This window comes from Spea bombifrons, chromosome 2 (genome assembly GCF_027358695.1).
Source record: "Spea bombifrons isolate aSpeBom1 chromosome 2, aSpeBom1.2.pri, whole genome shotgun sequence".
Taxonomy (NCBI): domain Eukaryota; kingdom Metazoa; phylum Chordata; class Amphibia; order Anura; family Pelobatidae; genus Spea; species Spea bombifrons.
The window spans coordinates 111,163,069-111,176,129 of record NC_071088.1 but is presented as its reverse complement, the minus strand read 5'-3'; the positions used below and the strand labels follow the sequence as shown (position 1 = coordinate 111,176,129).

Sequence of the window (13,061 nt, the reverse complement as noted above, 5' to 3'; positions counted from 1 at the left end):
TATTTTAATGGTCTGATACTGTGCACGATGAGAGAATGTGGCACCAGCAGTTCTGTATATAATGTGTAAAAAAGAATGATTCTACCTACGAATGTTGCTTTATTTTCCTTTTAAGATGTATGGTTCATGGTAGGCATCAGTGGAAAGCAGTTTTGGAGATAAAATGACATTTTTGTACATGACAAATAGGCTCATCTGCCATGTTTTAGGTGAGCTAAAAAACGAAACAATCAAAACAATCAAAATAACCTAGTGCAAATTCTAAATTTCCCTGAGTTTGGCAAATTGCATTTGATTGCATGCTGGATGTGGGAACATCTGTTGTGGGCTAGTATGTGTGGGAATAGTGTGTGAGATGTTATGGAGGAAGTAGTTCCTTGCATGTCCCTAGAGTCGCAGGATTTAGCTGTTCCCATGCACAACTCTTTTTACAGCAAATTAATGTAGTGCGCTGTTAATACAGTCATCATTTCCAGAGGCTGGGCATCATTTTATATGCCATTGTTTTAGCTTCTTCCTTGTGTGGGGCATTGTCCTTACTTTGGCACGTTTACAAATGAGATACAAGTGCTATTAGGGTTCCAAATACGGATTGCATAGATTCTATAATTTAATATACCGTATTTGCCCGATTATATAGCGACCCTGATTATCGCGTAGACGTCTACACGATGCCCCAGGCTACACACCAGTGACTCAGAAGCACCAGTAAGTGGTGGTGGATCTGGATCTTAGTCTCATAGTGAGATCTATTTGAGGTCTGATTATAAGAAGACCCCAATTATAAGAGGAGGGGTATTTTTCTGAAAAAAACCTTGTCTTATAATCGAGCAAATACGGTATATACACAGCTTCTCTGTTTAACCTTGGAATAGAATGTAAGCATGCCAGAGCAGAGCCCTGTCTACCATCAGTACCAATATATTTACATCATATGAATAATAATTACATCTGTATTGGCAGTAGAGTTGCCACCTGTCCTGTTTTCACCTGGGCAGTCCCAGAATAAAGATGTAAGTCCATTGTCCCTGGACACACTGGGTTACATATCCTATCTTTTTTGTCTTCCTTCTCCCCCTTCACTTTGTTCCCTCATTTCTATGTTGCTTATTTTGTCACTTTACCTCTCCTTTGTCTTTTCTGAACCAAATATTTTAGCTGACCACATCCCTAGGTGAAACCTTCAACAACTGTCCAGGCAGCATGACCACTTATGTTTGGGCATGGTTAGCTCGCAATAGCCTTGAATGTAGGTGGGAGAGGGCAGAACCTGTGTGGCTGATCGCTAGTGCTGGACACTACTCTTCTGCACCAAGAGATCACAAGCCAGACTGTAACACAATAGTCCGCTCTGATGCCTGGAGCTTCTGGGTCAAAGGTGTTACATAGAGATTTGTCTCATTTTCAAGTATATCCTTAAGGGCAATGACAATATGTCATGCCTATGGGTAATTATGTCTCCATCACACATGCTAAATGCTGTGCAAGTTATGTAATTAAGTGCCAATTTCTAAAGATATTTTACTTTTCTACATTGCATACAGTTATGCTGTGTTACTTCTTGAATCATCTATTATATGTCGAAATGTGCAACCTTACATAAATATAGTTTACAATCCACAATGTGCATCCAGTTTCTCTAGCAATGTAGTAAACTAAGCCTAAGGACACAATTTGTAGGTATTATTTATCTTTCTCTCCAAGTATGATGCTCTGTAATAGTCAGTCTATTGCCCTACCTAGAGACCATCGTTCTTTCATTAAGATGCAATGATATCAAGCAGCACTTCAAAGAGGAGTGAGCTTGGGACCTCCCTGTCACTTTTGCCCTTGAGGTCACCCCTTAATATAATCTTGGCAACCTTTAGATTATGAAAAAGAAATTCCCAGCCAATAAAGCACAAACCAGGCTATTTATAGGAGCATAATTTACTATATTAAGATGTTATTGTATTTTTCAAAAACTTTGGATATTTTGAGAAATGTTTATACTGTATGGTACACTGGTAAAAATAATCCTTGGAAAGAAGGGAAACCTCACTCATGAAAAATGACAACAAAAATATTGCAGATTGCAGGAATGATTTTCCTGTTTTATTAACTTGTGTTGACAAGGAAGTTAACCAATTGTTGGCTGTATTCTCATCTATAAATATTGTATCTTCTGCATCCTCGGTCTCCATCAACTGCTAAGGTAAAGGAAATGGTGGGAACAAACAGGTATCCCATTGTACAGCGCTACGGAATAAGATGGCGCCATATAAAATAATAAATAATAACGTCAAGGTTCTAAAATACAGGACTAATCAACTACAACTGGGATCACAAAATGTTGGCTGTATGTATCATGTGAGAATGATTCAGTGAGGACAGCTGAGCGCTGTCGCTGTCCCTAAACATATTCCTGAGCTTGGCAGGGACCAAGAAGCTGAGGGATCTTTATACATGGTTGTTTATTTCAGGGTTTTTTCCCACTATTCACTTTATTGATAATTGTCAGATTTTTCCCAAAACGTTATCTGGTTAAACATTTGCTGCATGTGGAGTAAGTAAGTGTTAGAGAGATGCTACTGTGTAACATTATTGTGGTTGTGTACCATGAAGACATTTAGAAATGCAGAAACATTTTAAGTGAGGCTGGCATTAACTCCAGAAGCTGCTTGGTTTCATTGCATTGCGGGAATTGCCTGCCTATAGCGTCCCTTTATAAACGGGCATGTGTTGTGAGCATGGTGAGCTTAAGGTTTTATCGCGCTTTCTGCAGCCAATAAAACTCTAACCCTGACTTCTTTTCACTTTAGAAGCATTTACTTAAGTTGTATCTGGGGATGAAAACACTATAGGCCTGCTACAAGAGGTCTCCTTTACTGCAAGACATTTCAAATCCTAGAACAACAGGGGGTTTAAAATATAAAACCTTTTTTTCGTCCCCAAGTGCCATTTTTTAAATAGGTTAGTTAATAACTGGCTTAGTCATCTGCTCCCAATATAAATTCTCACCTTCCATTATATTGGAATAAAGTGAATAATCTAGAACTAAAACTTTTAAAAAGGATTTATAAGATTGCATATCAACAATCAGTATTCACAGTCTCATTCACGGTGGTCTTTGCTGGTCTCTAGTCTTTTTAAATAAATTCCCAGGGATGCCTTGAATTAAATCAAAGGGATCTTTCAGCTTTTTCTCCTAAATAATATTTAATTTGTGACTGACCCATAATTTTTCTATTATAAAGGTCTTTTTATAATCAAATACATAGGTCCTGAACACTGGTTAACCCGGAAATTAAACCTGATCTACTTTTAATTGGAGTTACCTGTTCTGTGTCAAGCTGTCTTCCAATTTGACCCGTGGATACAGCAGGACCGCAGCATCATTTTGTTTTGCTACTCATCCTTTACAGAGTTTATATGTTTTTAAGTTCATTTAGAGCACTCATCACATTAGTATTGTATTAACGTGCAACTTTTAGAATTAAATCAACAAGCAGATTTATCAGGAATCACTGATGCACTGTGGATACAATTTATTTTTTAATTCTTTCACCTAATTCTAAGCCCTACAGCTCCCAATAGGCTAAAGCAGGCATGTTTATAACATTCATTTATAAAAAGTGCTGTTCCATTTTATAGTAGCATATATACTGTTTAGGATCTCATAAGACCCTGGTAAAATTTAATTAATTATTTTAATGCTATAGAATCTAGGCCCTATACGTTGTCATTCACACTGTCTAGATGTAATAATTAATCAAGATGTGCTAATTTTAACCTTCACCGGGGATAAACATTAGAATTAGTTCAATTTTAATTAGTGGGATTTCCTTGGAAGCTAATTGGTAGCATTATTCTGTTCATTCTTTTTAATTACAGACTGAAGCTTCCCATTCCTTTTTAATGACAATTCCTCAGAGGGTCCTTTTTAACTCACTGGCTGTAATCTAATCTCCTTCATATCCACCACCAATCCATTCTGTCTGTAGTTGTCCTCCATCAGCATTAATTCAATTGTATATATTTGCTTTATATATAGGATTATATCACTTTTACATAGAGGATGAGCATACATAAATGTATGAGTGCTTTTACCGTCGTATATATTCAAAAGGGAAAAGCATCAGAGCAAGCTAATGATCAATTTATTGATTTGATACATACCGGTATTATATTGGTGCTGTCCAAGGTACCCCCTTTGATACTATTGTGAAAATGAACTTTGCAGGCCTTATGAACGTCAACATAAAACAGAAGCAGATGTTGGCAACAGATGTTGACCGGCTGCAGATCAGATCTGTAACAAATCCCAAAGTGCTACATAGTTAGTAAAATCTTAAAATGAACATTAATTATACATTTACAGATATTGTAACTGGGCACGAATAAGTACATTCATATAATCGAAATAAAGAAAACATATTTGCCATGTGATTTAGGCTGTGATTTTGAGCAGTAACCCTACAAGCCTTTCAAAGGCAAAAGTTTTGGGGGACGTTTTATGTTTGTGGATTAAGGAAAGCTATTTAGGCATTTAGACATAATCAATATGATGTTTTCTGGTCTGGCTCCCAAATAGTTAATGCATCATGCTTCTAAACATTGTATACCGAATAGATTGATAGGAACAAGTGCTTTGATGAGGACCATATGGATTTTCTATCATGACTCTGTATGAGAGGGTGCGTCGAGTACATTCTTGATTTTTCTCTTTAGCTGTTTCCTTCCTATCTCTCTCTGCCTTCCCAACCCTCTCTTTCTTCCAAACTATCTGCTCCTGTCACTCCTCGATACATAATGCTGCCTCTGTGCCTGGCCGCTGCATACAGCTGTGCTCCGGGAGTCCGGGGTTATTATATTCTGAAGTATACCTCGCTCTGACCCCCATCTCCTTTCCTCAACTGGAAGACTAAGAAAACATAGGCTTTTACCTTCGAGCGGTATCATGAGAATACAGATTTCCATCTTAGGCAATATGTTATTAAGCTGCATTTTCTCTTTGCTTAGTTAATATTATTGCTGCTTTCACTGTGTTTTAGATGACAGTATTTTTCACGTCCAAGGTCCTTTAGCTTAGATGTGATAAATCCAATGTTACATTTATTGGGACCCTGATGCCCCCCCATTCAGTCACTGACGTGCGCTGGGAAGAATCACATGATCTCTGTGGTGCACAGCCATTTTGGGAGCGCCCTCGATGCTTTCTCCTCTATGGTTCAGGGTCCATGGCCTACTAAGCTGGCCACTGTATGATGAGGCCTAAAGAGGCAAAGCCAAATGGCTCTGCGGGGGTTTTCTCCTCTGCAGAGCAGAAGCAGGTGGGTCTCTGTTAGAAATCACCTTAGAGTGGTCAGTGACATAACTTCTGTTATATTTTTATTAGAGAAATTACAAAAGGTCCCAATAGTGTCTTTTTTTTGTAGACGATACAAATGTCTGCAGCAGGGTAGACATTCCTGGTGGAATAAGCCAAATTGGAATGAGAAGTTACAAAAGTCTTTCCATATTGGAAAAGCTGACACTATATTCTCAGTGAAAATGTTCACAGCAATGTTCCAAACCGCTTTCCTCAGACTGAGTCACTGAAAGCACAGGTGCAATTCTGAGAGTTGGAGTCACAATGCGGGTCACTGATTTTCTGCCCGTCACGCTTCAGTCCAAATGGTACTTTCACTCTCGTAGATTAAGTGATTAGGAAGGCGGTTGCATCAAGCAAACTTGGAGGAAGACCACATGTTATGAGTTACTCTGCTGGCATTTTGTTATAATTGATGATATAGATTTGATTGATGGCAAATTGTCCAGATGAAGGTTAGGATAATGTTTTAATGTGAGAATCAATTGGCAGCTGTTGGCCTTGAAAGGGTTACAGCTGCGGGATTTCTGCTTCCTGCACAGCTGTTAGTAGCTGTCTTCAGGACAGGATTCCAGATCCGTACATCAGCATCGGCTCAACAGAGTGGCATCCGTGCCTAATGTGCCTCATCGCTTGGCCTGCTGATTTGTTAATGTCAGTGTCAGGTAATAGCGGGTAACAGAAGCAAGGCGCAGCTTTTATAAGCACCAGAGGCTCATAGAAACGTAGAGTTTGACAGTAGATAAGAAGCTTTTCTGCCAATCTAGTCTATCCATGTTTTTCCTTTTGTGAAAACCTCCAATCTTATTCGCTACTTTGTCTTGTCTTATGTTCCCATAGCCTTATGCTTATCCCAGACATGTTTAAATTCCCTCTATGTATTAAGCTCTACCACCTCTGTTGGAATGCTGTTCTACCCTTGCCGTGAAATAAAGCTTTAACCCTCTAGTTCGAGTTTTTAATGGTTTATAACATTTCACATATTTTTAAGAATGTATTTTTAATCTGATACTAGTAATAATGGTATCTTGTATCATTGGTGTTGCAATGAAGCATACTGTGCTAATACCGTATGTCTTATTGCTGTGTGCCTGGGAGCACCAGCCAGGCCACAATATTAGGAAACAGATAATGTAGCCGCTTGTACGTTGCGTAGGACATGGCTGGGTTCTAGAATATAATACTATAATATTGGCTATAACAGGATCCCTCGATGCGCAACAAGGAACCAGCATACGCTGCAATATATTTACAGCATGGCTGCAGTGTGTGCACTTAAACACTTTATACATGACAGCATGCACATTTAGCAATCAATGAAGTAAATAACAGCAAACCAAAAAAATGCTGCAGTATAAGAGCAAAACTACTAAATAAAGAAACCCTGTCAGCAACGTTTAGGCTAGGTTTCCACTTGGGTTTTTGTCCTGCGTTTTTTTCTTGATGAAAAACCCCAGGAAAAACGCCAAGAAAACTGCCACTGCATTTTCCTGCTTTTTGGCGTTTTTTTCTGGAGTTTTTTCTGGCGTTTTAGCCTGTGGAAATTGCTTTTTTTGACCTTAGGCAGTTTTTCCAGCCTTTACAAGTTAGAAGTTTCACCCAGCTAAAAAGGGATTAGGATAAATGGCAAGTATCTGCCCTCTCCTGATGTCATTTACTTGGTAAAGTTCTACTTAAACACGCCCCGGTGGACCCTTTTGTCTCTTTTCTGTGGTTTGTAAGGCATGCTTTATTCCGAATGTCTGCTCTTCTAGGAAGATTGGCCCCAAATGATGGTGCAAATTGTTTGCTGTTGCTTTCGGCACACAGGATCCAGTTGGGTATGTTTTTTTGTAATGGCATGTTTGTTCCAAATGGTGTAAAATTCAATATGAACTTTGTTTTGTGTGAAACTGTTTGTTTCCAGCCTGTTTCTCGTAGGACACACAGATACTGGGTCCATCCTCTGCATTGTAACTGTGGAAAAAAACGCCATAAAAAACGCCAAGGCAAAACCCACATGGCTTTTTCATGGCGTTTTTTCTCTCCCATAGACTTCTATGGCCACAGAGCCCAAAAAAGCAGAAAAACGCCAAAGAGGACTGGAAAAACGCCAAACAGAAAAACGCCAAGTGGATATGGCATTGTGCGATTTCCTATTGAAGAACAGCTAACATCTGGCTGCAGCGTTTTTTCACTAAAAAAACGCCGTGTGGCTGAATTGGCGTTTTTATGGGCGTTTTTAGCAAAAAAAAACTAAGTGGAAACCTAGCCTTACTGTATTATAATCCCATTAAAATGGGTTTTGTAGCCGCCCCTTCTTATATCCAAAGGCGAATTGTCCTTATATCGGGTGGATTCCATGTCTTGCATAGATTACAATGGGGGTAAAAGATTAAAGCAGTAATGCGTTTTACCTAAATTAATGAATCTGGGCCAACTTATCTCCTTATCATCTTATTTTTTTCATCTTGCGATCTATGCAATGATTATCATTCAATTATGTATGATACATAGATGTATCCCAGGCATTAAATCCAGCCTACTATCTGCTTATGGCTGTTGTATCCCAAAGTCATATTGTTAGTGTTGCAAATCTCATACAATACAAGCCGAAATCAACTTTTCTAAACAAAAGGGTGAATGAAAAGTAACTAATGGAAACATTTAACTAATTGGAAATTATCATCTTTATTTGTTTTTTTTTGTAAATCAAAGCTAAAAGGGCCTAACTGATGGCTATCAGTACTAGGGGAGGACTGAGTATTTTACCCTGGGGTAATTCTAGTGAAGTGGTCGAGTGATGAAGCAGCAAAATACATTTGATAGATAAGACTCTCATTGGATATATTGTGTATATTGTGAAGCTACTCCTGGGAAGGGATACAAAACATACCAATCTAACTTAGTACCCACAGACTTGTACCCACAAAGTAGTGCCCAACAAGTAAGTGCCCACACAGAGAGCAGCAGATGTGCCGTTACCAGTATGCACAGCTGATTGGCAACTGGAGCCCACACTGGTAATTATCTAAATTGATCCCAAAATAATGTGATACAGGCAGTGACCCAAAGTGAATAACAATTTAACAATTAAAACAGTGATAACCGGGCACTAGGATTTGTTATAGAAGATATAAAATCCTGCAATATAGAGGAATATGGAAATAAAGGAGTCAGATTATCCATATGTAGCTGTACAGAACTGTTATGATTAGCTATAGGTACATTCTTATCCACCTAGTTCATTGATGCATAGCACTGAGCATAAATCCAGCTAATATTGCAATTGACAGTAAGTGGTCATAATACACAAGCCTGAGAGCGGGCAAACATCCAAAGGCAGAAAGCCTGGATAAATGAGCAGCACTCAGCAACCCTAGGATGGGTTATTGCTATTCCTATGGCATGTATTGGTAGTGAGCACCTGCCTTTCCAGACCTGCTAGATAAGTATGGGTCAAGAATGTCCAAAACAAGCTCACGGAAACTGTTCAACACCACAAACAATCAAAAATAGATATTCAAAGCAAATCCTCAGCATTATTGGTGACTCAATTATTCAGTTTGTCTTCTAAAACTGCAAAACGTTTTACTAAATGCACCAATTATAAGCTTAATTTCAAATATTGTTTAATGTCCCAACATTTCCCAGAGATAATTCTTTAATCATGTCAAATGTAGCCTCATTCATTTATCAGGGAATGCTTAACTGTCATGTGATACAAAAGCAGACACTAAAAGGTTGTTGCCATAGAAAGTGGAACATTCTTCTTAAAACATGTTGTTTTCATGTGATTAAACCACCAGAAGAAGGTTACTGTGTGCCAAATCTGCTTGCAACTCTACAAATAGAGCGACATCTTGAAATGAGTGTGTCGTATCGCTCAAGGGCTTTTTGCTGGCTGTTTAGTAAAATAAATGGACCATAGCTCGTGAGCAGCCACTGTTTACACATGTGTAGCTTTGCTATGTATTAATATGTTTAGGAGTGTTATATGTTTAATGTATAGGAGGATTGCTAGCTGAAATGTTTTGGTGAAGATGTCATTTGCTGATGAAGGTCAGATATGATTACACATACAGTTTCCTCCATTCAGTTCCCACGGACTGACTATTCAACGTTCTACCTGCAGTAGACTTCTATTAGAGTCACACTTGACCTTAATGTATAGACACCTTTAACGTTCCTCCGGGCACCAAGCATCGCAGTGCTCATCGTCGAGCCCCATTATGGTGTGCGATTATATTATTTTTCATGTCACATTTACATTCTACGTTCTCTAGGTACAAATCCAAATGTAATAAATATTGAGAATGTTAAAAGTAGACAGTGATACAGATTGAAACATGGTAGATCATGCTCATCATGGTTGGAGTGTTGACAGATATGTGTGGTACTGCTTATAAGCCCCTTCTTTAATATTCTGCAGTTTCCTTTAAAAGTGTCGCTCTTGGCTCTTGCCCAATCGGATGTAGAATCCAGCCATACACAGTCAATCTATACAGTATTTCAGTACATTAAAAGGTACATTTTTCTTGTTTTGCAGGCTTTTAGTTGGTGCTCCTCAGGCCTCAGCATTACCGCATCAACATGCGGAACGAACAGGAGGTCTCTATCAATGTCCACTGACCTCCGAGTCAAGGGAATGTACACGAGTGGATATTGACTCTGGAGGTACAGTATCTGAGTAGCCAACCTTTAGAAACGATATTTCACTCCAAGCTTGAGATTTGCCTTTACACTCTTAATAATAGGGATTGTCCCAGGTCAACTCTGCAACATTAAATGTAACTCGGGTTCTGGACAAACTTTTAGACAACATTTATAACTTTCTAATGCTTAAATGTTTTATATATACGTATCTATGATCCATTTCATTCTCCTTCCAGACGTTTCTTCAACTATAAGCAACTGAAAGCAATATATTACTATAAGCGGAGACAATCATGTAAAAAAAACTATTATGTAAAATTGTCACCAGATACTTTTGTGTGTCTTTTGGTTGCACGCTCCCTTATGTCTGCTGTTGCTTCCTTTCTAAATCTTTTTTTTATATTTCTCAGTGCACAGGAGTCGAGAAAGTAAAGAAAATCAATGGCTCGGGGTAGTTGTGAAGAGTCAAGGTCCTGGTGGAAAGATTGTGGTGGGTTACTTTTTCTCTTGTATATGTCTTGTTATTATGATTTGAATTGAGATAATAACTACACGAATACTCCTTAAAGATTGTCATAAGATGATGAGATGGTAATCCCCTTGCTTTAGCGTAGGTGACCTCTTATGTGGCTTATGGATTTGTGATTTATATCACAAGTCAGACTTCTGGGGTTGTTTAACGACTCCATGGCTCTCTGCTTGTAACGAAAAGACAAGGGTCAGCGTTAATGTGCGAGGATCCCCCAGCCAATATCCGGCAGACAGAGGAGATAGAGAGATACTCTGCAGGTAGGAGCTGGGATCTGTCAGCATATATACAGATATGGGTGTATTTATGTGGGGATACTTCTGTTTCAATACATGAGGTTTTGCTTATTAAGCATATATATATATATGTGTGCGTGTGTGTGTGTATTATGGCTTTTTGAGTCTTAAATCAGTGTAGCACAAGGGCAGAAGCAATTTCTATGACATATGTAAAGATTTTGTTTTATATTGCCTCATCTAGCGGGTAATACTTGGAATTTAACTCAAATGTAAAACACAATACAACTGTTTTTGTTAAAAACCTGTTTTCTAAATGATATGTAACAAAACCATTTATCAGGATCGTTTTCAGCATTTGGTTTATAAACCTCAACTCAGTGTTTATATATATTACTGGTTTCCTACACAGTTTTGCCCAAGGTATATTTTTTGGGGGTCTTTCACGTACTGTTAATCCACACGCATGTCCTTAACTACACAGTAATATGAGTCCGAATTACCAGCTAGCATTAAAATTCCATACTGGTGTTTCATTCCAATTTCCAGGCACCAATGAACCTGCAAAATGTTATGAGAGAACTCATGGTGCTTCTGTGTAATGAGTGAATATATCTGCTGAAACACGACAAACTATCAACTCAAAAGGCCTAAATGTGCTTCTTACGTGAGACTATCATGTAGCACATATCACTGCGTGTCGCTGTGTCGTGTTGAGGTCCTGATGCACAACCATTTAACCTTCTACCCATGTCCCATGTGTATGTGTATGTAACTAGAATATGCTGTCATGGTTCACATCCTAATGATATGTTCAGCTGTATAGGGCTCCTGCTAGTTGTATAACTCTTATGTCCTGAAATCATCCCTAGATATGCGGTTTCTGGAAGGTTTTAAGGAGAAATTATAAATTAGACTTTCTGGAGCGTCACCACTCAGTTTAACTACTTTCCTGAGTCACTCATCAAGGAGACTATATTCATGTCTAGTGACTGAAGGAAATGTTTTTACACTTAGGTTAAAAAATCATATGCCCATCTAGATCAAACTTTCCAAAATATTCCTCATTTCAGATGAAGGAAAGAAATACCTATCTCAGGTCAGTCCAAAATAGGGGGTTATCTCATGACTCCAAGGGCAGTTGGGTTAATCCCACATACCCATTAATGCATTTTCTTTATTATTTAAAACAAATGAAATCCACTCTTCAATGCTTCCACGTGAACTGTGGTCATTACGTCTTTAGGAAATGTGTTCCTGAGCTCTACCACCCTCACTGTAAAAAAAAACCCCTCCCTTTCCTGATTTTAGCCCCAAATATGACTTTTCCAATGCAGTTGGTATCATACTATCTGCTCTTTGTAAGGGTAAGGACTGCCCCTTAGCATTGCATTGACCTCAAATATATTTGTATATCGTGATGACATTATCCGTATTCCTAAAGTAAATAAAACCAGTATTTCTAATCACTTTTACATTTTGCATTTCTTTTTTTTTATTCCTCCTAGAGAACCTTTGAACTGGCGTTATCTAAACTCAGCTGTACTGCTGCTTTGACTGCCATTTGGCCTTTATTTGCCACACCATTAAGGTTTAATCAGAACATGGTGTACATGATCTCCTTGTTTGTTGTCTAGATTCTAGATTCTTGGGTGGAGACATTTCCAACTTTAAGTATTACCTTTGACACATTTCTAGCTGAAGTGTTATTTTGTTTAATAAATTAATATAATTACATTACATTTATCTATAAAGTGCCGGCAGATTCTGAACACATAGTTTTTCAGTGTCCATGAGGGACCATGCATATACAAAATGTTTCCAGTACAGATTCTGATTAAATTGGGAAAATGGTTATTGTGTGTATTCACGCTGCCTTGGTGATGTGACCTGTGAGATGTCAGCTCAGCGTGGCAGTAATTGATGCTGTGTGAATTATTATCTTATTAAATGCTACTCTATCTGTTCAGCAGATCACTGAAAGTAATGCTTAATTAATGAGGCATATTACACTTATTAACATTTTTTATGCAAAGATCTTTGTCCTTTTAAGTCCAAAGCCTTACTCTTACTAAGTAACATTTTAAATTGCTTTATATGATGTTTGCAGTCTAAAATGCGATCCTTTTTGCTGGTCTGTGCACCCTCTATACCAACTTTGCTTATGACACCCTCATATCCAACTTACACAGTTGATATCCAAACAGAATATTAGTGCGCACATCTGCTTAACTTTGGTCTAGGCCAATTACCGGGGGATCTAAGGTGATTTCAGATCTCTGATCTCCCCAACCAGCCCATTTACACCATG

The 13,061-nt window shown here is 38.3% G+C and overlaps 1 protein-coding gene across 4 annotated transcripts in view; it reads left to right on the top strand.

Annotated features, from left to right (window-relative positions):
* ITGA7 (integrin subunit alpha 7) overlaps nucleotides 1-13,061 on the top strand; it is a 63,954-nt gene that overhangs the window by 22,093 nt on the left and 28,800 nt on the right. For all 4 annotated transcript variants that reach the window (XM_053455600.1, XM_053455601.1, XM_053455602.1 and 1 more), the window contains exons 2-3: nucleotides 9,879-10,006; nucleotides 10,396-10,475. In XM_053455600.1, the coding sequence (XP_053311575.1) occupies nucleotides 9,879-10,006; nucleotides 10,396-10,475 (208 nt within the window). The remainder of the gene's footprint in view (nucleotides 1-9,878; nucleotides 10,007-10,395; nucleotides 10,476-13,061) is intronic.